Raw genomic sequence first — 26,332 nt, forward strand, 5'->3', positions numbered from 1 at the left:
CCCATTTGAACACATTTAAATGTAATTATCATCCTTTGCATGAGGCCACTCTGATGTAAATCACGACAGGTGCGCAGCAGGTGAGCAGAACTTGCTATCGGAGTTCAGGTGACTGGTTGGCTCAGGGGGAGTGGGTTATGACCTAGGGCAGTGCTGGGGGGGTGGGGGGGGGGTGGGGGGTTTGCTTGGCTGGATTGTTGTGTGGATGATGGTTCCATGTGTGTGTGTGGAGGGAGTAAGGGTGTTTATATTCAGATTCCTTTTTGTGATTCATGTACCTGGGCACCCAGATTCCTCTATACCTCAAAGCTCTTCGGATGGGCATGACGTTGTGAGATCTGCCCATTGGAACATTTTTTCTCTGTACCTAACAATATGGTGGAGAAAGATGTTGATGGGAAAATCGGCTTCCATGCCATTTGTCCCACCTGTTGCCAAACTGCACAAAAAGGAGAATCTTCTGCCATGAGTCTTTTTGGCATGCTTTTGTGAGATTGTGCTTTTCTGAGGCACAGGACTATCTGACAATTTTGCATGACACATTTTTGCAACATTCGTGTCAGCTCATGACTTGCCCAGGCTCAGGTATATCAATCCTGGAGGATCACATCAATGGAAATGTTTTCTACTCAAACAGGAGCAGAAGACTACATACAAGTGCCAGGCAATGACCGAGGTCAAGTAAAAATATCAAAATTGAGATTGAGAGAATTTTGTTTGACTACGGAAACAAGGCAAATATAGTTAAGATAGAAATCAGTTATGATCTAAATCAATGGCTCAAGGGGCTGAATGGTCTCCTCCTTCTACTAGGTTCAAATAAACTGGAAATTCTTGCCATTGTGATTTGTAGAATTATGTGACTGAATTTTTGCTGAGTCGGTATGGCTCACGAACTCTTTCCTGACACATTCCTGGGACTTCTATAAGACATAGGAAGAGAATGAGACCATTCGACCCATCTAGTCTGCTCCACCATTTAATCATGGCTGAAATGCCACTCACCCCCATTCTCCTGCCTTCTCCCCATAACCTTTGATCCCCTCATTAATCAAGAGCCTATCTATCTGTCTTAAAGACACTCAGTGACTTGGCCCCCACAGCCTGCTGCGGCAATGAATTCCACAGATGCACCACCCTCTGGCTGAAGAAATTCCTCCTCATCCCTGTTTTAAAGGATTGTCCCTTCAGTCTGAGACTGTACCCTCGGGTTCTAGTTTTGATTTTCAGGAATGCCTTTTAAAGGTGTGGGTTGGTTCTGGTTGTGAGCCCATACGCTGCACTCCTGACCTAGCAAGCTCCTTTGCAGGGTGTCCACATCCTCTGCAATTGCCATGGTGCCAGGCCAGTTTTTCAAGATGTTGTGGTTCATGACACCTCAGAGCTGTCAGAAACCATATTCTAGATGAGGTACATTCATAATGTCCTCCTCAAGCCCTCCATGCCAAGGTATGCTTCCCCCAAAAATATTTTAAAGCCCTCATATCAAGGTATTCCCTCTCACATAATCCCGATGGCCCCTCATGCACCCTATACCAGGACATGTCCCAAAAACATCCCTTACGATCCTCTTCACCCCATGAAAGGTTTGGAACTTCCATACCCATTATACATGGCAATGAAAAAGTGAACCTCTAGTGCATGTGTAAAAAGGCTTTAAAATTAAGCAATCATCACTAACTTTCAACTTTCTTAAAAAAATAGCTCCTTTTTACGAGTGGCCAATAAAAGTGTCAAGCGTCAAGACCCTTTAAAGTATCAATGTCTGAAACTGAAAACACGTGAATCCTCTTTATCTTATGTAAACAAACATTGTGTAACTGACAGCATAGGTCAGAGTCATAGCTGTCAATCACGCAATATTTTCTGTGGCTCAGATGTTTTAGTACTGTAGTGAATGTCTGTGCTCTCAGCCACGAATACATAATAGGCTGGACTGAGAGCCCATGAATCCATCAGCCTGTTTCATGTACCTTTTCGCCACTGGATCCAAAATTTGAGAGTGGCACCCCCTCTGGCAGCTTCGATCTTCCTTGTGCTTATGTGGCTTCGCACCTAACCTTAACCCCTGAACTTTTGCCCCTATGATATCCGGATGACACTGATTCCTTGCAATGCCTGAGGGCTAAATGCCCACTCTCCCATCACCAAATGGCATTTGACCCTCAGTGGGTAAGCCCTCCACCGTTCATTTCAACATATTATGGGGCCCATCTAACTCCTTGGGAAGGCCATAACTGGCTCCAACCAAACGTGGGCTAGGAGTTTGTGATTAGAGGAGCAGCGAATACCAATAGCGCTGAGTTTGCTGGGGAGAAAAAGGCTTTCTTCTGGGAGAACCAGGGTGTCAGGGCCCTGGGAAGAACCAGAGTTCCGAGACCTCATGGTAGTCAAATGTGTCGGGCCTGGGGACAGACCAGAGTGCCGGTGCCCAGTGGTGGATGAGAGTGCTGGGGCCCAAGAGATGACAAAGAGCTACAGGGCCCGGGAGATGGGGTGTGAACCAGAGTGCAGGAGACCGAGGAGACCAGAGTGGGTAATGATGAGTGAGTGAGTTCTCTGAGCCTCTCACATTCTGGTGATTTTTATTATTACTCTTTATTTTAACTGAACAGTGTATTGCTCTGATATTGCTCTATTTTTGCAGTAATTGTTTCTTTTTTCAGTATCTCAGCTTCTGAAAAAAATTCAGTTTAATGTTGTACCAAACCTAGGGTGGGATTTTCTGCCTCTTCCTGCCGGCACGGTGTTGTATTCCCACCAAAGTTGACTCAATTGCCATTGACTTAGGTGGGGCCGGAAGGCCCTGCTGGCAGCCAGTGGAGAGCTGCCTTGAAATTTATGGCTCTTATCTTTCTCAGATTCTCTCATCGCCCCTTGAGTGAGAAAGAAATTGGAAATGTACCTCCCCAGCCACGCGAAAAGATTGGACAATTGGTGTAGATTACGTGCTCATGTTTTTGCAGGTACAGATTTCTGACTCAGAGACACGAGTGCTATCCAAGGAGCTGCAGTTGACACTTGGCAGACATATTGGTAAATAGTGTACAAAAGATTAAGGGGAGGGAGACTCCATTAAGCAACCAGGGTGACAATGTGATCGATTAATAAATTGTGAGTAAAAATGTTCACATTTACTTGACATTTCATGGGTGGGAGAGGGGTGACACGAAGCAGTAGCCTCAACAAGACAAAATGGATACACCACAGAAATTCCACCTGACAAGATACTTACTTTCAATTTTAGCTCATTCGCTTCTTTGCGATAGCAATCAAGTTCCTTCTTTGCATTTTGTAGTGCAGCATTGTTTGCTTCCTCAAACTGTGAATGCAACAAGAGTAAATTATGCGCCATACATGAAAACATATTATCCTTTATAATTAGCTTGAATGCTGATGACTTTTACTTAACTGTTAAGTTTTTCTACTTGTAAAAAAAAAGAAAATCTGGATTTTTCACAAAGGCAAAATTGTTAAAGCGCTTCAACAAGCTGTAGTCACCAGCTTTTCTAAATAAATATGAAAAATCAGAGCCATTGAGTATATTTCATAGCAATTTGCACTGATATGATCAAATGAATCTTTTGTGGGTTACTAGACCGTCAACAATCAGCCTATTTGCTTTTCCAAGTTGTGTTAGGTTTTAGACAGCTCGTTCATTGGGGTTGATATCAAAGTATGGGGGTAGAAATAGAATTGCAGGAGATTTCCGGTGGCAGCCATGGAGTGAGCGGTCACTGAGTTGGTAGAGCGGAGCTGCTGATTGCCTATTACGGGGAAATTTGCATACGTCCGTGTGCTCACCCTAACTTGAAAATGAAAATCGCATATTGTCACAAGTAGGCTTCAATGAAGTTACTGTGAAAAGCCCCTCGTCGCCACATTCCGGCGCCTGTTCGGGGAGGCTGTTACGGGAATTGAACCGTGCTGCTGGCCTGCCTTGGTCTGCTTTCAAAGCCAGCGATTTAGCCCTGTGCTAAACGGCCCCTTGAAGGTGTACCTGGGCAAGAGACCCTAGCTGTTCACGTGAAGACAGTGAGGAAGGATCAGCGCTCCGAAAGCTAGTGATATCGAAACAAACCTGTTGGACTTTAACTTGGTGTTGTAAGACTTCTTACTGTGCTCACCCCAGTCCAACGCCGGCATCTCCACATCAAGTGAAGACAAGCACCCAGCAGAGGGCAGTAGAACAGAGCTGCTGATTGGCTGTTGCGGGGGAAACTTGCATACTTCCGTGTGCTCACCCTAACTTGAAAGTGTACCTGAGCAAGAGACCCTAGCTGTTCAAGTAAAGACAAGCATCCAGCAGAGGGTAGTAGAGCGGAGCTGCTGATTGGCTGTTGTGGGGGAAATTTGCATACGTCCATGTGTTCACCCTAACTTGAAGGTGTACCTGAGCAAGAGACCCCAGCTGTTCAAGTGAAGACAAGCACCCAGCAGAGGGTAGTAGAGCGATGCTGCTGATTGGCTGTTGCGGGGGAAATTTGCATACGTCCGTGTGCTCACCCTAAATTGAAGGTGTACCTGAGCAAGAGACCCTAGTTGTTCAAGTGAAGACCATAAGACCATAAGACATAGGAGTGGAAGTAAGGCCATTTGGCCCATCGAGTCCACTCCACCATTCAATCATGGCTGATTTCAACTCCATTTACCCGCTCTCTCTCCATAGCCCTTAATTCCTCGAGAAATCAAGAATTTATCAACTTCTGCCTTAAAGACACTCAACGTCCCGGCCTCCACCGCCCTGTGGCAATGAATTCCACATACCCACCACTCTCTGGCTGAAGAAATTTCAAAAACGGGTGTGGGGGACAGGAAGGTCTATAAAGAGCTCATGGAGTGGGAGGGAATTCAGATAGGGGAGGTAAAGCGCAAGTGGGAAGATGAGCTAAGTAAGGAGTTAGAGGCAGGTCTGTGGGAGGATGCTCTGAGTAGAGTCAACACATCCTCATCATGTGCCAGGCTCAGCCTGATACAATTCAAGGTGGTTCACGGGGCACACATGACGGTGACCCGAATGAGCAGGTTTTTTGGGGTACAGGACAGGTGTGTGAGGTATGCAGGAGGGGTCGCAAATCATGTTCACATGGTTTGGCCATGTCCGAAGCTTAGAGAATTCTGGCAATGATTTGCCAATGTCATGTTAGGGCAGCACCGGTAGCACAAGTGGATAGCACTGTGGCTTCACAGCGCCAGGATCCCAGGTTCGATTCCCCGCTGGGTCACTGTCTCTGCGGAGTCTGCACGTTCTCCCCGTGTCTGCATGGGTTTCTTCTGGGTGCTCCGGTTTCCTCCCACAGCCCAAAGACGTGCAGGTTAGGTGGACTGGCCACGCTAAATTGCCCTTAGTGATCAAAAAGGTTACTGGGTTACGGGATAGGGTGGAAGTGAGGGCTTAAGTGGGTCGGTGCAAACTTGATGGGCCGAATGGCCTCCTTCTGTGTTCTATGTTCTATGTCCATGGTGCTAAAAACGAGGGTGGTGCCAAGTTCAGAGGTGGCGATCTTTGGAGTGTCGGAAGACCTGGGAGTCCAGGGGGTGAGAGAGGCTGACGTTTTGGCCTTTGCCTCCTTGCTGGCCTGGAGGCGGATTTTAATTATTTTTTAAAATCTTTTTATTCTCCTTATTTGCAACATTTTATTCAATAAACAATCAAAGAGAAAACAAACAAAAACAAATACAGTAACAATCCCCCATACACAAATCGCCCCCCGCTCAATATACAAACCAAATTATCCACCGTACATTCCAGGTATAAATTAACAATCAGTCCGTAAACAGTGCACAAAGACAACAATACTGCCGACCACGCCCCCCCCCTCTCCACCCCCCCCCCCCCCCCCCCCCCCCCCCAATGATCAATGGGAACCAATGCTCGGAAGTGCATAATAAACAGCCCCCATGAATTGTGAACTCCTTCAAACCCCTCACATTCCACGTAACTATCCTAACCGGGGACTCTCACGCCCTCCCCCTATCCACCCTCCTCATAATTCCAGGCCCTGCCCACTGGACTTGGCCCGCCCCATCCTATTGTCACCATTGAGCCCCTTCCCCCCTCCGAGAATCCTCCCATCCACTTCTTCTCAAAAACACCTCACCCATTATTGGTCCCCTCCCCCAATTCTTCATACTTCCTAGGCCCATCGAAACCTGTTCTACCAAGCTCTGATGTCCACAGACCCCCCCCCCCCCCCCTCTCCACACTCCCGTTCACTGGCCAGCTTGAGCTAGCCAGTGTGGAGGCCCCTGCCCAGGCCTCACTCCCCCAGCATCTCGGCCGATGTCCTCAACACTCTCACCTTCACTGAGGCCATCACCTCCTTCATCAGCACGTTCAATGCTGCCATCATCTCCTTCCTCATCACCTCCACGTGTTCAGCAAACGTTTTCAAATTCCACAACCATTACCTCGGTCATCTTTTCTGCCGTGAACAGTGCAGCCCCACCCAGCGACCCAGCCTCCGCCATCCTTCCAGTTGCTGAGCTGACCCTTCCACTCAACAGCGAACCTTCACTCACCCCCTTCTTCACGGCAGCTTTCCTTTGGGTTTTGGACATCTTTCTTCCTTAAGTCGTCCTGCACTTATTTAACAAAAAATTGACCCCGGGACCGGGTATTAAATTCAAGCCTCGAACAGGAGCCATTCAACATGCGACCTTCTCCTACATGCCTCCACTTGTAGTCCCGAGCTGCCAGTCATTCTGAGGGACGGGGAACCTGTGCATTGATCTGCCAGTCATTCTTGAGATGGATCTTATTAGCTAAACTAAAAAACTAAACGGTCAGTAGATTCTATAAGGGGGGGTTAGGGAATAAGGTGGGCAGGGGGAGTTAGTTTAGTTTAGTTTTGTTCAATTTAGGCGGGATCAGCGAGAGGAGATGGAGGGACTTGGGGATTGTGTGTATAAGCTATGTTGGAGGGGTATGGTTGTTGGTTGGGGGGTGTTATGCACTGAATTATGCTGACATTTGTACTTGTATCTTTTGTTGTTATAAAACCATAAATGCCTCAATAAAATGTTTGTTAAAAAAAAAGAAATAGAATTGCAGGAGTCTTTAGTTAAACAGGCACACACGTGCAGAGGTTCCTATCTCAAAGGCCAGCTGTGGAATTCTCCGTCGGCAGGATCCTCCACCCCATCGGCAGTTCACCCAAACCTGCGCATTTCCCAATGGCGCGGGATGGCCCACAATGAGAAACCCCACTGCAGGAACAGAGAATCAGAATCATAGAATTTACAGTGCAGAAGGAGGCCATTCAGTCCATCAAGTTTGCATCAGTCCTTGGAAAGAGCATCCTACCTTAAACCACCTAACCAGACTCCTAAACACGGGGCAGCACGGTAGCATAAGTGGATAGATGCTTCACAGCGCCAGGGTCCCAGGTTTGATTATCCGCTGGGTCACTGTCTGTGCAAAGATGTGCAGGTTAGGTGGATTGGCCATGATAAATTGCCCTTAGTGACCAAAAAGGTTAGGAGGGGTTATTGGGTTACGGGGATAGGGTGGAAGTGAGGGTTTAAGTAGGTCGGTGCAGACTCGATGGGCAGAATGGTCTCCTTCTGCACTGTATGTTCTAAACAAGCCTCTTATGGACTGATCTGATCTTTTCACACATCTTCTCCACTGAGTAGGAGTACACACTGTGATGTTAGGCAGACTATTATCTATGATGTGGAGATGCCGGCGTTGGACTGGGGTGAGCACAGTAAGAAGTCTTACAACACCTGGTTAAAGTTCGAATTTGTTTTGCATCTGGCCAGTAGGTGGGGCGAGTACGGAGTCCCAGGACTCGGATGCACCATGTGTTACTGCAGACGGTATTCGTCTGGATTGTATAGTGGACGGATCTGAGGATAGCTCTGTAGTTTCTTAGTGTAAGTTAGTCTTAGACCATTAGTTCTCACTGTTTCTATCTCAGACATTGTAATAACCCTTTAGTAGTAATAGTTAGCAATAAATAGTTTTTGTTTAAATCCAAGTCTCATGTTCTTTGTCAAGACGACAGAATCGTGATCCATCGTCGGCACATCAAGAGAACATTGCACTCCTGTATGCTTCACCCGATGCCTGTGCCTATGTATATACATTGTGTATTCTATGTTTGCCCTATTATCATAGAATCATAGAATTTACAGTGCAGAAGGAGGCGATTTGACCCATCGAGTCTGCACCGGCCCTTGGAAAGAGCACCCTACCTATGCCCAACCCCCCACCCTATCCCCGTAACCCAGTAACCCCACCCAACCCAACCCAACCTTTTTGGACACTAAGGGCAATTTAGCATGGCCAATCCACCTAACCTGCACATTTTTGGACTGTGGGAGGAAACCGGAGCACCCAGAGGAAACCCACGCAGACACGGGGAGAACGTGCAGACTCCGCACAGACAGTGACCCAAGGCAGGAATCGAACCTGGGACCCTGGAGCTGTGAAGCAACTGTGCAAACCCCTGTGCTACTGTGCACCCCCCCCCCGATGTATTTGCTTTTCATATACGGAATGATCTGTTTGAGCCACTCGCAGAACAATACTTTTCACTGTACATCGGTACACGTGACAATAAATCCAATCCAACCTGTACTTCTTTGGACTGTGGGAGGAAACTGGAGCAGCCAGAGGAAACCCACGCAGACACGGGGAGAAAGTGCAAACTCTGCACTTTCACCCAAAGCTGGAATTGAACCCGGGACCCTGATGCTGTGAGGGAACAGTGCTAACCACTGTGCCACCTCATTGCCTGCGGGGTGCCCTGTTCCAGAAAACGGGGCTGGCGGGTCGGAGAATCCCGTCCCAGAGATTTCAGAAAAGGTGGCAACTCTGCTGAATAAGGAGGTAAAACAGGACTTCTTCCTTCTCTAGCCGGAGATACACAGAGACTCCCGGAAGAGAAATGTAACCTGTAACAGGGGAAGTCACAATCATTTAGTTTAATTCTGCTAAATTCAAAATGTGTTGATCTAGCATAGTATATTGTGGTCTCAATTCCACTTTCCTGTCTGTCCCCATAACCCTGGACTCCCTTGTTCATAAAAATTCTGTCTAACTCAAGTCATGAATAAATTCAATGATCCAGCCTCAATTGCTCTCTAGAGGAGAATTCCACATCCTAAAGATTCCATTGAGAGAAAAAAAAAATCATTATCTCAGTCTAAAGAGAGAGACCTCTTATTCTTAAATGATGTCTCTAGTTCTAGCTTTCTCCACAAGTGGAAATATCCTTGTGATATCTAACCTATCAAGTCTCTTCATAATCTTATTGGCAGGATTTTCTGGCCATTTCCCACTGGCGGAACCTTTTTAAAATAAATTTAGAGTACCCAATTCTCCTTTTTTCAATTGAGGGGCAATTTATCGTGGCCAATCCACCTACCCTGTACATCTTTGGGTTGTGGGGGTGAGACCCACGCAGACGGGGAGAATGCGCAAACTCCACACGGACGGTGACCCGAGGCCGGGATCAAACCTGGGACCTCGGCGGCGTGAGGCAGCAATGCTAACCACTGCACCATCGTGCCGCCTTCACTGACGGAATCTTCCAGTCCTGCCAAAGGTGGCCCCCCTCAACAAATTTCAAGCTAAACATTGCCAAGGTGGCAGTGCCAGGTGCCAGTGGGAGAGCCTGGGGTGCCACTGAGCCATGTCTCTGACAACCCAGGGGTCTACACTGCCCTTGGAAATCACCAGGTGCCATTCTGCCTGGTCCACATTTGTGTGGACCAGTACTAAACGGCGCAAAGCCAAAGCCATTAGTTCACGGGAGCCCAGAGAATCCAGCAAATACATATTTAAATCAACCTAATAGCTCAACAGCCTTGTCATGACACGTCAGGTGGGGGAGGCCGGTAAATCGCGCCCTAAGTGTGCGCTGGACCGGGGAGTAACTGTCCCCTCCAAAAATGACTAAGGCGCTATTTACCGGCCACGTCCGATTGGAACTGGTGTGTGCTGTGGCCAATAAGTCCCAGGAAAGGCCTCCCCCGGGATTGTCACCGGCCATTACGCCTCACAAAATCTAACCACGTGCCAGTTGCGCACAGCTAAGTGAGTTTAAGAATCCACTTAGCCGTGCTCTCGCTGGAGCTAACGGAATCCTGCCCTGTCCCTGCCAAATATTCCAAATGTGGTCTGACCAATGATCTGTAGAGCTGTAGAATCACTTTCTTGCTTATGCCTCTAGTTAAAAACCCAAGGATCCAATAAGCTTTTTGAACAACTGTTTCAATATGCCGGGCCACCTTCAGAGAATTATACACTTGAACCCCGATGTCCCACTGCTCCTGTGCTATTGAGCCTATATTGTCTTCCCATCTTTCTTCTCTCAAAATGCGTTACCTCATATTTCGCGCCGGTTTCCTCCCACAAGTCTCGAAAGACGTGCTGTTAGGTGAATTGGACATTCTGAATTCTCCCTCTGTGTACCCGAACAGGCGCCAGAATGTGGCGACTAGGGGCTTTTCACAGTTACTTCATTGCAGCGTTAATGTAAGCCTACTTGTGACATTAATAAAGATTATATTATTATTAACAGGTGGGGCCCAAGTAGTGATCCTCGCGATACCCCACTATCCACAGCCGACCACCATGAGAATGATCCGTTTATTCCTACTTTGTTTTCTGCCTGATAGCCAATCCTCACTCCGTAACAGTATGTTGCCTCCTATCCCATGTGCTTTAATATTGTTAATTAACTATTATGTCCGTCACAAAGGAAGGAGTCTACACAGAGATGCAAGGTTGAACAGGAGGTTTATTTTGTGGTACAGCATACTTCCAGCAAGTGCTACCCAACCGAGTGAGTGCCGGAATATTCTGAGCCAGTAGGTTTTATACCGGAAGTCCTAGGAAGCTCCGCCCCCTTTTAGTGGGGGACGCCTATTCCCTCAGGGCTTCTGGAAAGACCAGATCCCTGACGCCGTAGGTTTTGGCAGGTCCTAGGATATGACATCCCACCCTTGTCGCCAGTATTATGTGCGTCACAAAGGAAGGAGTCCACACCGTGATGCAATGTTGAACAGGAGGTTCATTTTGTAGTACAGCATAGTTCCAGCAAGTGCTACCCAACCAAGTGAGTGGATGGTTTTATACTGGAAGTCCTAGGAATCTCCACCCCCTTTTAACAGGACAGCGCATATTCCCGAGGGCTTTTGGGCAGACCAGGTTTCGGCAGGGCCTAAGATATGACATTAACCTCCTATGGGGGACTTTATCAAAAGCCTCCTGCATGGTAGCACAGTGATTAGCACTGTTGCTTCACAGCGCCAGGATCCCAGGTTCGATTCCCGGCTTGGGTCACTGTCTGTGCGGTGTCTGCAAGTTCTCCCCGTGTCTGTGGGGTTTCCTCCGTGCGCTCCGGTTTCTTCCCACAAGTCCCGAAAGATGTGCTGTTGGGTGAATTAGACATTCTGAATTCTCCTTCTGTGTACCCGAACAGGTGCCGGAATGTGGAGACTAGGGGCTTTTCACATTAACTTCATTGCAGTGTTCATGTAAGCCTACTTGTGACAATAAAGTTGTTATATATTATAAAATCCAAATATACTGTGTCCATCGACGCTCCTGTATCAATTTTGTTTGTGACATCCTCAAAAAACTCAGTTTGTGAAACATGATATCCCCTTTGTAAATTCATGCTATGTCCAATTCGATCATGATTGTCCAAGTTTCCATTTATCACATCCTTTACACGAATTCCAGCATTTTCCCTACTACCAATGGAAGGCTTACAGGTCTGCAGTTCCCTCTTTTCTTTCTTCCTCCCTTCTTAAATAGCAGGGTGGCATTTTCTACCGTCCAATCATTGTTTTATTTGTTTAGGGGATGTGGGCATCACTGGCTGGGCCAACATTTATTGTCCATCCTTAATTGCCCATAAACTAAGTGGCTTGCTAGGCCATTTCAGAGGGCAGTTAAGAGTCAACCACAGTAAAACAAAAAGCAGCCATAGTCCCAGATGACCATAGGCTGCTTTCCCCTTTGAGGGACAAGGCATTCTGGGAGTATGGAGTTGATGTGCCCATGACCAACCTCTCGAAGCACTTCATAATGATCAATGTCAAGGCTGGTGTGGGCCAGGGTTTAGAGAACCCCAAAGTGTATCATGGAGTTCACCTGACCCATAACTTTTACTAGATTGTGGTATGGGGAGCACACGGCCCACTCTACAGGTGTGGCACAGCAGAAATGGAAAAGTATTTTTTAAAGCAAAACAATGTTTATTCTATGAACTCAAGTTAACCTTTTTAAAACATACAGTGAACATATTAGCAACTATCAATTCAAATACAACCCCCAAAGACCACAACACTAAGTAAACCGTTAAGCTTTCCTTTTAACATCCATAAGACTTAAAACACCTTTTACCAGAAGCACATCAGGTTAAAGTCACTACTGTTATTAGTTTTAAATCACCAGGATTGATTTACAGCCTTTAGATTACAGAGTGAGGACTTCCGGTGGCGACCATGGAGGAGTAGGTCGCACATTCGATAGTTCCTGCCTGGAACGGACTTTCGGACCTTTTTTCCCGACTTTTCTCGAACTTTAGGGGATAGTTCGGTGCAGTGGACAATATTAAGAAGGATTCCCTCCCCGATGTATGGCTAATTGGACTAGAAGTGGCCGTGTGAAAAACTCAGCCCTTTTAGAGTGAAGCAGTCAGAGCTGGTATCGCGGGTCAGGACCAGGGAGCGGTGGCTCAGTGGTCTAAGGAGCAACAGATGAAGTTCTTTAAGGACTGTTTCGTGGAGCTGAAAAAGGATACGCTGGACCCGATCAAGGTTGCGGTCGTTCAAATGGTATTGAATCAGGCGGCCCAAGGGAAAGCGATACAAGAAATTGACCAGAAGTTATCTAGCCAGGAGGACTATCTAACCGCGCTGGAGCACAAGGTGGAGGTGTTAGATGAGCGCCACAAGAGAATGCAGGAGAAGCTGGAGGACTTGGAGAACAGGTCCAGGAGGCAGAACTTAAGGATTGTTGGCCTCCCTGAAGGAATTGAGGGGTCGAAAGTGGGAGCATATGTGGCGGGCATGTTGGAGACGCTGATGGGGCCCGGGGCATTTTCTCGGCCCCTGGAAGTGGATGGAGCGCACAGATCCCTCGCAAGGAAGCCTAAGGCGAATGACCTGCCGAGGGCCATGGTGGTGCATTTCCACCGTTTTTCGGACAAAGAACTTGTTTTGCGGTGGGCCAAGAAAGAGCGGAGCAGCAGATGGGAGAATAGCGAGGTGTGCATCTATCAGGACCTGGGAGCGGAGCTGGCCAAGAGACGCGCTGAGTTCAATCGGCGATCCTCTTCAAGAAGGGGGTGAAATTCGGGTTGCTGTATCCAGCGCGATTGTGGGTTACGCACGAAGACCGGCATCTTTACTTTGAGACATTGGACGATGTATGGACATTTATCAAAGAAAAGAAGTTAGAAGCGTCTTAAAGGACACTTAAGTCTCAAAGAAGTTATGTGACAGTGGTTCGTAATCTTTGTAATTTTCGTATCGGTTCAAATAAGATTGTATGTAGTTTTGGGTTAAGTGTTGGGCTGGGGTGGTGGTTTGTGGGTGCTTTGTCTTGCAGGGATTTGATGCGGAGGGGGCCCTGAAGTTGGTGCTATTCTGTGGGAGGTTGGGTCCTGTTTCAAGCGATTGTTCCTTCATTGGTTTATGCTAATTTCTTTTTACTTGGGGTTGTTTACTTACTGGGGAATGCGATGTTGTTAAATGGTTTATTCATGTCGGGAGAGGGGTTCGAACAATAGGGAGTCAGACTGTTTGGCACCAGGGGCGGGGGTTGTCGGGGTCAGCATGGTTCAGCTGACTCTCGGAAGCGAGGTGGGGGGTGAGCATGTGCTAAGTCGGTGATTGACCTGGGGATCAGGTTTCGGGTGCTGTTGTGGGGGGGGGGGGGGGGGAGGGAGAGGCTGCTTTGCTGACAGGGGAGGAACTATCATCGGGGAACAAATGGGAGGTCGGGGGCGGCTGCTGCTTGTGGGGGGGGGGCTCGGGGAAGTGGGGGGCCGGGACTCGGGGCTGGCCAAAAAAAGGTTATGGCTAATCAGTATGGGGGGGGGGGGGGGGGGGGGGGGGTTGCAGCCCCCCGTCAAGGCTGATTACATGGAATGTGAGAGGTTTGAATGGGCCGGTCAAAAGGGCATGCGTTTTCACGCATTTAAAGGGGCTGAAGGCAGAAGTAGCAATGCTTCAGGAGACACATCTAAAGATTATTGACCAGACGAGATTGAGAAAGGGGTTAGTTAGTCAGGTGTTTCACTCGGGGCTGGACTCAAAGACTAGGGAGGTTTGAGGCTGGAAGAATTGTGGCTGATAAGGGGGGTAGATATATAATGGTGAGTGAAAAGTTCGAGGGTGTACAGGTGGTGCTTGTGAACGTATATGCGCCGAACTGGGACGATGTGGGATTTATGAGGCGGGTGTTAGGCAGGATCCCGGACTCACGGCCTGATCATGGGGGGGTGACTTTAACACGGTCATTGATCCCGATCTGGACCGGTCAAAATCCAGGAAGGTGTCCTGCCGTGGCAAAGGAGCTGAGGGGTTTTATGGAGCAGATGGGGGGTGTAGACCCGTGGAGATTCGAGCGGCCGAGGGCGAAGGAGATTTCGTTTTTTTCTCATGTCCATAAAGTTTACTCCCGTATTGATTTTTTTGTTCTAATTCCGAAGGTGGCGGGGACGGAATATTCGGCGATTGCAGTCTCTGATCATCCCGCATTGGGTGGATTTGCGGTTGAGTGAGGAGAGAGGGCAGCATCAGTTAAAAGGAGATTAGATGTGGGGTTGTTAGCAGACGAAGCCGTCTGTGGGTGGGTGAATAAGTCCATCCAGAATTACCTGGAAACAAATGATACGGGAGAGGTATCAGCAGCGATGGTTTGGGAGGCTCTGAAGGCAGTTGTAAGAGGGGAACTAATTTCGATTTGGTCCCATAGAGAAAAGCAGAGAGGGAGAGATTAGTGGAGGAGATACTTCGAGTGGATAGAAGATATGCGGAGGCCCCAGACGCTGGGCTCTTGAGGGAGCGCCGGAAGCTGCAGGCAGAGTTTGAGTTGTTGACCACGGGGAGAGCGGTGGAGCAGTTGAGGAGGGCAAGAGGGGCGGTCTACAAATATGGGGAAAAGGTGAGCAGGATGCTAGCGCACTAGCTTAGGAATAGAGAGGCGGCAAGGGAGATTGGGGGAGTAAGGGATAGGGAGAGTAACATGGTCTTGGACCCAGGTGGGGTGAATGACGTTTTTAAAGAATTTTATAGCAAATTATATGAGTTGGAACCCCCGGCTGGAGCAGAAGGGATGAGGCGATTCCTAGATCAGTTGAGGTTTCCGAGAGTGGAGGAGGACCTGGTGGAGGGGCTGGGGGCCCCGATTGAGGCAGAGGAAATTGTTAAAGGACTGGAGGACATGCAGTCGGGCAAGGCTCCGGGGCCAGACGGTTACCCGGTAGAATTTTACAAGAAGTTCTCAGAGGTGTTGTGCCCGCTGCTGATGAGGGCCTTTAACGAGGCCAGAGAGAGGGGGATCCTCCCCCCAACGATGTTGTAGGCCTCAATTTCACTCATTCTTAAACGAGAGAAGGACCCGGAGCAATGTGGGTCATGTAGGCCGATATCGCTATTGAACGTAGATGCCAAGCTGCTGGCTAAGATTTTGGCCACCAGAATAGAAGACTGTGTCCCGGGGGTGATAGGGGAGGACCAATATGGATTTGTTAAGGGCAGACAGCTCAATGCTAATGTCCGGAGGCTTTTAAATGTAATTATGATGCCCTCAGAAGGAGAGGAAGCAGAGGTCGTGGTTGCGATGGACGCGGAGAAGGTTTTGATAGGGTGGAGTGGGAGTATTTATGGGGGATGCTGGGAAGGTTTGGGTTTGGTGAGGGCTTTATTGACTGGGTGCAATTGCTCTATCAGGTGCCGGTAGCAAGCGCGTGCACGAACCAGCTGAGGTCAGGGTACTTTAAGCTACACCGAGGGACAAGGCAGGGGTGCCGCCTCTTCCCGTTGCTGTTCGCTCTGGCTATAGAGCCATTGGCCATGGCGCTGAGAGCATCAAGGAATTGGCAGGGGCTGGTTCGGGGGTGGGGGGGTGGGTGGAGCACCGTGTTTTGTTGTACGCGGACGATCTGCTCTTGTACATCTTGGACCCGGTACCGGGAGGGGTTGAGGGAGGTTATGCAGATCTTGGGGGAATTTGGCAGGTTTTCGGGGTATAAATTGAACATGGGAAAAAGTGAATTGTTCGTGATCCAGACAAGGGGGCAGGAGAGGAGATTGAAGGATCTGCCGCTCAGGATGGTACCTGTGAATACATATGGCTCGGAAATGGGAGGCATTACACAAGCTCAACCTAACCTGGCTGGTAAAGCAAATGGAAGGGGACTTTATGCTGCCGCTTTGGCTGGCAGGGAGGGTACAGACCGTGAAAATGACGGTCCTCCCCAGATTTTTGTTTGTCTTCCAGTGCATCCCCGTCTTCATCCCTAAGGCCTTTTTTAAGCGGGCGAATAAGATTATTTTGGGCTTTGTATGGCGAATAAAACCCCGCAAGTGAAGAAAATGTTGCTGGAGTGCAGTCGGGGAAGGGTGGGTTGGCGCTGCCGAACTTCTGCAACTACTACTGGGCGGAGAATATAGCGATGATTAGGAAGTGGGAGAGGGGCCGGCATGGGAGCGGATGGAGGCGGCGTCATGCAAATGTACCAGTTTGGGAGCACTGGTAACGGCACCTCTGCCGTTCTCGCCGGCCCGTTATTCCACTAGCGTGGTGGTGGTGGCGGCACTGAGGATCTGGGGGCAATGGAGGAGGTACAAGAAAGTGGAGAGTGCGTCGGTCTGGACCCCGATTTTCAATAACCACAGGTTCGCACCGGGCAGGATAGATGGCGGTTTCTGGAGCTGGCAGAGAGCAGGAATTAGATGGATGGGGGATCTATTCATAGATGGGCGTTTTCCCAGTCTGAAGGCGCTGGAGGACAAGTTCAAGCTGCCGCCGAGGAACGGTTTCAGATACTTGCAAATGCGGGACTTTCTGAGGAAACAGGTGTTGGCTTTCCCACTCTTGCCGCCACGGGGGATACAGGACATAGTAATCTCTGGTATCTGGGTGGGGGAGGGGAAGGTGTCAGATGTCTATCAGGAGTTGTTGGAGGCGGAGGAAACCTCGGTGAGGAGCTTAAGGGTAAATGGGAGGAGGAGTTAGGAGGAGAGTTAGGGCAGGGTCTGTGGGCAGAAGCCCTAAGCAGGGTCAATTTTTCCTCATCATGTGCTAGGCTCAGTTTAATCCAGTTTAAGGTGGTCCACCGGGCACACATGACGGCGGCGAGAATGAGCAAGTTTTTCGGGGTGGAAGACAGATGTGCGAAGTGTGCGGGAAGCCCAGAAAACCATGTCCATATGTTTAGGGAATGCCCGAAGCTTTGGCAGGGGTTTACCAAGACAATGTCCAAGGTGCTAGGTGGTGCCGAGTCCAGAGGTGCTGATCTTTGGAGTGTCAGCAGATCCGGGTGTTCAGCGAGTGAAAGAGGCCGACGTTCTGGCCTTTGCCTCCCTGGTAGCCCGGAGACGGATCCTTTTAATGTGGAGGAACTCAAAGCCCCCGATCGCGGAGACTTGGGTCAGTGACATGGCTGGGTTTCTCAAGCTGGAGAAAATAAAGTTTGCCTTGAGAGGGTCAATGCTGGGGTTCTCTCATAGGTGGCAGCCGTTCGTCGACTTTCTCGGGGAAAATTAAAATGTCAGCAGAAGCAGCACTCTGAAGGGGGGAGGTGGGTTGGGGGGGTGCAATGTGGTTAAGGGATGTACAGAAGGGGTTGGGAGGGAAATGTCTATCTTACCATGTTGTTGTTTATGTTATTATTTTTTCGCTTGTTATTGTTAGAAAAATTTAGCAAATACTTCAATAAAAATATTTTTAAAAAGATTACAGAGAGACATTCATACGCCTTCTGGCTGTGACTGCAGCTATTCAGCTCTGAAAAAGAAACTAAAACACACCCTGCAGCAAACGGCCTAAAACGAAAGTAAAAAGCTGGCAGGCAGCCCAGTTCCACCCACTCTCTGACATCACTGCAGTAATAAACACCCATTTATTAAAGGTACTCTCACTAGATACTTATATACACACCCATTTATAAACACCCATTTCGTGAAGGTACCCTCACATGACACCTCCCCCCAAGAAAAAAAAATAAACCATCAACTTCAAGATGGTTTCATTTTTCACCTTTTCACCATTCTTTAAGAAATGCACACAGTAAATATACTTTTTAGTCTCAAAAAACAACACACGCAAACAGGTATAATAATATAGTCCATTTTTTTTCCCTCCAACTGAAATCCTTCTCGATTGACAGTCCCTCTGCACGATCCATCTATTTCTCTACGCGTCGGCATGTCTCTTGAAAGTCAGATACTTTGTTCAATCTGATCACAGAGTTCCTTGCAATTCTCCAACACAGGAGCATTGGTTATCACAGATTTCAGGCCGTCAAATGCCTGTTGAAAGTCCGCTGTCCATTGAAATTTTCGACGCTTCTTCAGGAAGTCCATCAGTGGATCAATCACGCTACAAAACATTTGCACAAATGTTCGATCAAATCCACTCATGCCAAGAAATCGTATTATTTCCCTTCGTCTTGAGGGTATCGGAAACTCCTCAATAACTGTTGGGTTCACATCCCGTGGGACCATTCGACCCTGTCTGATTGTATGGCCAAGGAAAGTGACTTGGGCTTTTCCAAATTCACTTTTGGCTCGGTTTATCACCAAACCCGCCTCCTGAAGTCGACCGAATAACTCCATCAGATGTTTTAAATGTTCTTTCCATGTCTGGATGAAAATGACCAGATCGTCGATGTATACCGCACAATTGGGTAATCCTGAAACGACTGTTAGTTAACCATTGAAATGTGGCTGGTGTGTTTTTCATGCCAAATGGCATAACTTTGAATTGGTACATACCATCTGGAGTCACAAAAGCTGAAATCTCCTTCGCCCATTCGGATAAAGGTAAGTGCCAGTAACCTTTAAGTAAAACCAATTTGGAAATAAAAGCTGATTGTCCCACTTTCTCAATGCAATCCTCCAAACGTGGGATAGGATAAGAGTCCGTTCTTGAAACTGCATTAACCTTTCTATAGTCCACACACAACCGTTGGGTACTGTCTGGTTTAGGTACCATCACTATGGGTCAGCTCCCATTGACTGCAACCCACTTCAATTCTGCCATTTTTAAACATACTCTCAATCTCTTTAACCTGTGCCAATTTTAAAGGGTTAAGTCTGTATGGGTGTTGTTTGATTGGAACAGCATTTCCCACATCTACATCATGTATAGCCATTTTAGTACTTCCCAATTTATCTCCACAAACTTGCCCATGTGATATCAATAACTCTTTCAGGTCAGTCTGTTTTTCCTCTGGAAGGTAACTCAACAATTTATCCCAATTTTTAAGAACATCCTCATTTTCCAATTAAATTTGAGGTATGTCAAATTCACATTTGGTTCATCACTTTGAGTCAGAATCATTAAAACCTCCTCCTTTTTCTCTCCTTCCCTTTCAAAGTACCTTTTAAGCATATTCACATGACACACCCGGTGAGTCTTCCTTCTACCTGGTGTTTTTAACCACATAATTCACCTCACTTAATTTCCTTTCAATCTGATAAGGTCCACAAAACCTTGCTTTTAAAGGTTCACCTACCACTGGTAACAATACTAAAACTTTATCTCCAATAGCAAAACTACAAACTTTGGATTTCTTGCTTCATCACATTTTGTGCAACTTTAAATGTTGTCTGGCCAATTCACCTGCTCTATTTAATCGTTCCCTAAAATTTGACACGTAATCCAATAATGTAATTTCTGATTTCTCACTCACCAATTTTTCCTTAATCAATTTAAGTGGTCCTCTTACCTCATGACCAAAAATTAGTTCAAAAGGACTGAATTTGGTAGACTCATTTGGTGCATCCATAATTGCCAACAGTACGAATGGAATTCCTTTATCCCAATCCTCTGGATAATCGTGACAATAAGCCCTCAACATTGTCTTTAATGTCTGATGCCACCTTTCTCATGCTCCCTGCGATTCTGGATGGTACGCAGTTGATTTAAATTGTTTTATTTCTAAGCTATCCATAACTTCTTTGAATAACCTCGAGGTAAAATTTGATCCTTGATCCGATTGTATTTCTGTGGGTAGTCCATATCTAGGAAAGAATTTAAGTAACTCCTCCACAGTCTTTTTAGCTGTAATATTACGTACTGGAATGGCCTCTGGAAACCTAGTAGACACATCCATATATAGTCAAAAGATATTGATTCCCACTTTTTGTTTTAGGAAGCGGTCCTACGCAATCAATTAGGACCCTTGTAAAAGGTTCCTCAAATGCTGGAATGGGTATTAAGGGTGCTGGTTTTATTATTGCTTGAGGTTCCCCTATCACTTGACATGTGTGACATTATTGACAAAATTTAACTACATCTTTATGTAGTCCAGGCCAATAAAAAATTTCTGGATTTTAGCTTGAGTTTTCCTTATTCCCAAATGACCTCCCACTGGTACCTCATGTGCAACTAGCAACACCTCCTTTCTATAACCTACCGGCAATACTACTTTGTGAACTTCTGCCCACTTTTCATCCGCCTGCATATGTACAGGTCTCCATTTTCTCATCAAGACATTACTTTTACGGTAATAACATTCTGGTATACACTCAGATTCCTCTTCCGTGTATGCTTTCTGATACATCCGTTTTATTCTACATCTTTCTGTTGTAATTCCGCCAATTTTACTGAACTAAAATATCCGCCTCATCCTCCACCTGTTCTTGTTCTTTTTCAACCATCTGATCAAAAATCGTTTCTGATAATTGCACTTCAACTTCATCTTCACTCTTTGATTTCTCTTGTCTTAACTTATGACTTTGCGACCTTGTTACTACACAATCTGGAAAAATCCCAGGATATTCGTCCTTCAACCCTTCAGTTGTCTGATTTTCCACTGGCTTATCAACCACAGTAGGCATCACTCCCACCTGCGATCAAGCTATATCATTACCCAAGATAAACTGTATTCCTGGACAAGATAGTTTCTCTATTACTCCTACTACCACTTCACCACTCTTCACTGGACTCTCCAACTTTACTTTATATAATGGAACACTACTCCTCTCACCCTGAATTCCACATATTACCATCTTTTCTGGCAACATTCTTCCCAAACTACATAACTCCTCATCTCTTACCATTAAAGATTGACTAGCTCCCATATCTCTTAAAATGGTGACTTCTTTACCTGCTCCTCCTGATACACATGAGTAAACTTTACCCACACAAGTAAATTCTTTAATGAGATCTGGCACCTTCTTATCAATCACCTCTTGATCAGGCTGTACAATCTTTTGCACCTCCTTCGCTTCACTTGGGCTTTCTGTTACCCCTTTTAAAAACCTGACTGTCTTATCCTGTTTTACAACATCAGCCTTCCCAGTGCTTTTCTTCAACCACCAACACTGTGACTTTACATGGCCTAGTTTATTACAGTGAAAACATTTTAAACTTTTCATTTCTTTTCCACACTCCTGGATTTCCTTTTAAATCTGAGGTACACTCTCCTTATTATCTCCCATCAGATCACCTTTACCGTTACCAGTTGAGTATTTCTCATGTTCCCAGTTTCTATCCCTCACCGGCTGAAACTGATGTTGGAAACCAAGCTTTGATTTATGAACTAATTCATAATCATCTGCCATTTCTGCTGCTAATCTCGCAGTTTTAACCCTCTGCTCTTCCACATGAGTTCTCACTACATCAGGTATTGAATTTTTAAACTCCTCCAAAAGTATAATTTCTCTGAGAGCTTCATACGTTTGGTCTATTTTCTAAGCCCTTATCCACCTATCAAAATTACTCTGTTTGATCCTTTCAAACTTCATGTATGTTTGACCAAATTATTTCCTTAAATTTCGAAACCTTTGTCTGTAAGCTTCAGGCACTGGTTCATATGCACCTAAGATGGATTTTCTCACCTCCTCATACATCCCAGATACCTTCTTCGGTAGTGATGCAAACACTTCACTAGCCCTACCTTCCAGTTTTGTTTGAATCAGTAATACCCATATGTCCTGTGGCCATTTCATTTGGTTAGCTACCTTCTCAAATGAAATGAAAAAGGTTTCTACCTCCTTCTCGTCAAACCTTGGCAATGCTTGGACATATTTAAATAGATTCCCACCAAGCTTTCGACTATGATGCTCTTTCTCACTATCCTCATCACTATCCTCCAACTGTACGTTTCCCTTTATGTCTGCCAATTTTAACTGACTGTCATGTTTCATGGCCATTTTCTGAAGTTCAAACTCTCTCTCTTTATCTTTTTCCCTGATCAGTATCTCCCTTTCTCTTTCTTTTTGTTCTGCTAGGGCTATTCTTTCTGTTTTCCTTTCTTCTCTCTTTTTCCTCTCTCTCTCTCTTTCTCTTCTTCCTCTCTCTCTCTTTCTCTTTCCTCTCTCTCTATTTTGTATTCAAGCTGCTTTATTTCTTACTCATGTTCCATTCGTTTAATTTGTAACTGAATTTTTTCCACTTCCAATGAGTCAAACTGTATCTCAGGTAACTTTAAATGCTTAGCCACCGCCATAATTACCTCATCTTTTCGCATTTTGTCAGGTAATGTTAACTGCAATGATTTCGCCAAATCTAACAGTCTGCTTTTAGTCTCTGTCCGTAAGGTACTGCGTGTGACCGTCTCCACCCCCAAAAACTTCTGAGCCTCTGAAAGAGCCATTGTCCACAACACATTCCCTACTTAAAACTAAAATACCACACCTGAAAAGCACCCACAATATGCTCACCCCTCACTGTGTTTAAGTTCACTAAGTCAATCCAATAGATAGACTTTTATCCTGGACGAGCCCCCAATTTGTTGTGGGCCAGGGTTTAGAGAACCCCAAAGTGGATCATGGAGTTCATCTGACCCACAGCTTTTGCTAGATTGTGATATGGGGAGCACACGGCCCACTCTACAGGTGTGGTACAGCAGAAACGGAAAAGTATTTTTTAAAGCAAATCAATGTTTATTCTCAAGTTAACCTTTTTAAAACATAGTGAACATCTTAGCAACCATTAATTCAAGTACAACCCCCAAAGACTACAACACTAAGTAAACCTTTAAGCTTTCCTTTTAACATCCATAAGACTTAAAACACCTTTTACCAGAAGCACGAGGTTAAAGTCACTACTGTTATTAGTTTTAAATCACCAGGATCGATTTACAGTCTTTAGATTACAGAGAGAGATTTATACACCTTCTGGCTGACTGCAGCTATCCAGCTCTGAAAACGAAACTAAAACACACCCTGCAGCAAACAGCCTAAAACGAAAGTAAAAAGCTAACAGACAGCCCAGCTCCACCCACACTCTGACATCACTGCAGTAATAAACACCCATTTCTTAAAGGTACTCTCACTACAGATACTTATGCATACACCCATTTATAAACACTCATTTCTTGAAGGTACTCTCACATGACAAGGCCACCGGACGGCAGTCGTTGAGGCACATTGCGTGGTTCTTCTTTGGCACCGGGTGTATGATGGTGATCTTCTTGAAGCAGGTGGGAGCCTCGGAACGGAGTACGGAGAGGTTGAAGATGCCCGCGAACACATCCACCAGTTGGTCCGCGCAGGATCTGAGTGGACGACCAGGGACCCCGTCAGGGTCCGTTACTTTCCCAATGTTCATTTTCAAGAAGACCGATCTGACTTTGGAAGCTGTGACGTTAGGTATTGGTGTGTTCGAGACTGCTAGGGCAGTTGACAACTGTTTGATGGTTTCCTGCTCAAACCAAGCCTAGAATGAATGCATTGAGTTCATCGGGGCGGGGTGCACTGTTGCCGGAGATTCTACTCGGCTTGGCTTTGTAGATCTTTCTATTGTTTAAGCCTTGCCACAACCGTCGAGAGTCTGTGATGTTAGTCTGTGACTCTAGCTTAGTCTGGTATGAGCTCTTGACACATCTGATGACTTTGCGGAGGTTGTACCGTATTTTGTGTATAGGTCAGGGTCGCCTGTCTTGAACGCCTCAAACATAGCTTTCAGTAGGGAGTGAATCTCCTCATTAAGCCATGGTTTCCAGTTGGGGAACGTACATACTACCTTCTTTGGCATGCAGTCTTCTACACACTACACACTTGCTGGTGAAGTCTGTGACTGTGGTGGCATACTCGTTTAGGTTGGTCGCTGAGTTCTTGAATATAGACCAGTCCACTGACTCCAAGCAGGAGCTTTTCTGTTGCCTTGGACCAGCACTGCAGGACCTTCTTAACCGGATTCTCCTGCTTAAGTTTCTGCTTGTATGACGGGAGAAGGAGCATTGTCTTATGGTCTGATTTTCCGAAGTGCGGTCGGGGGATGGATCGGTAGGCATCCTTTATATTTGTAGAGCAGTGGTCAAGAATGTTGGAGCCCCTGACAGGAGATGCGTTGATGGAATTTTGGCAGTACACTCTTGAGGTTGGCCTGGTCACGATGAACAAGGCATCCCGGTGTTCTGTTTCACTGTTATTTATAGTGGTGTACAATTCGTCAAGTGCCTTCTTCACTTCTGCCTGGGATGGGATGTAGACCGCTGTGAAAATGGCAGAAGTGAACTCCCATGGAAGGTTGTACGGGTGACACTTCACAATCAGGTGCTCCAGGTCCGGGGAGCAATAGGTCACCAGGGTCGCCCCATCCGAGCACCAGGACGAGTTGATGAGGAGGCAAATCCCTCCACCCTTCGCTTTGCCTGAAGACGCCATGTGGTCCATCCGTAGTATTGAGAAGCCATCAGGTTGTATGGCATAATCTGGTGAGGCAAGGATGAGCCACGTCTCCGTGAAGCAGAGCACACAGCAGTCTCTTAATACCATTTTTAAAGTAAATGTTTTTATTGGTTTTCACATTTTTATGTTACATATTTCAGTTCGTACGTTCAATAACAAGTTTTATAACAGTGCTTAATACCAACCAAAGAGTGGTCAACCAAAGAACAAGATGAAAAACAGAAGCAAACAAGGATCACTATATATATTTCCATCTACTTGTTTCCCCCCCTCTGTGGCTGTGGACCTCATTTAGCTGATCTGCCTCAGTTGCACTGCCCAGTGTTGGCCCTAGCATGTATTACCTGGCATATTGCTGCTCCCTCCGGTTTCCTGCTTGCCCTCGGGCCCGTCCCCTGCGGCTATGCCCCTTGTGTCCTGCAGTCTTTTTTATGGGCATTTGCCTTGACTTACTGACCCCTCCCTTTCCTTTCTAATCCGTGGCTTGTCTGTGCCTCCCCCCTTCCCCTCCAGTCTACTGGTTGCTGGCTACAAGCAGGTCTTGGAGCAAGTTGGTGAATGGATGGCAAATTTTATTTTCCCCAGTTGGAGGAATTCCGACAGGTCGGACAGCCTGTCTGCAGCTTTGTGTGATGCTGCCGATCAGGATTCTTCTGTGGCAGATTAGGGAGGCAAAAGCTAGGGCCTCGGCCTCCCCATAAAGAATTCTGTCTGCTCGGAGGCCCGAAGACCGGCGCGTTTGGGCATGGCTCCACCCTCACAACTTTAGACATTGTCTCAAAGAAGGTCGCCCTGAACCGGACAAGTCTGGGGCAGGCCCAGAACATGTGGGTGTGGATGGCCGGGCCTACCTGGCACCGTTCGCACTTAACATAGAACATAGAACAATACAGCGCAGTACAGGCCCTTCAGCCCACGGTGTTGCACCGAAACAAAAGCCATCTAACCTACACTATGCCATTATCATCCATATGTTTATCCAATAAACTTTTAAATGCCCTCAATGTTGGCGAGTTCACTACTGTAGCAGGTAGGGCATTCCACGGCCTCACTACTCTTTGCGTAAAGAACCTACCTCTGACCTCTGTCCTATATCTATTACCCCTCAGTTTAAAGTTATGTCCCCTCGTGCCAGCCATATCCATCCGCGGGAGAAGGCTCTCACTGTCCACCCTATCCAACCCCCTGATCATTTTGTATGCCTCTATTAAGTCTCCTCTTAACCTTCTTCTCTCCAACGAAAACAACCTCAAGTCCATCAGCCTTTCCTCATAAGATTTTCCCTCCATACCAGGCAACATCCTGGTAAATCTCCTCTGCACCCGCTCCAAAGCCTCCACGTCCTTCCTATAATGCGGTGACCAGAACTGTACGCAATACTCCAAATGCGGCCATACCAGAGTTCTGTACAGCTGCAACATGACCTCCCGACTCCGGAACTCAATCCCTCTACCAATAAAGGCCAACACTCCATAGGCCTTCTTCACAACCC

General features: G+C 46.7%; 1 protein-coding gene across 1 annotated transcript in view; it reads right to left on the minus strand.

Annotated features, from left to right (window-relative positions):
* The window catches only part of LOC140407752 (desmin-like), a 293,366-nt gene that overhangs the window by 88,142 nt on the left and 178,892 nt on the right, over positions 1–26,332 (minus strand). The window contains exon 5 of the mRNA XM_072495041.1: positions 3,236–3,322. Within this exon, the coding sequence (XP_072351142.1) occupies positions 3,236–3,322 (87 nt within the window). The remainder of the gene's footprint in view (positions 1–3,235; positions 3,323–26,332) is intronic.

Source organism: Scyliorhinus torazame, chromosome 2 (genome assembly GCF_047496885.1).
Source record: "Scyliorhinus torazame isolate Kashiwa2021f chromosome 2, sScyTor2.1, whole genome shotgun sequence".
Lineage (NCBI taxonomy): Eukaryota > Metazoa > Chordata > Chondrichthyes > Carcharhiniformes > Scyliorhinidae > Scyliorhinus > Scyliorhinus torazame.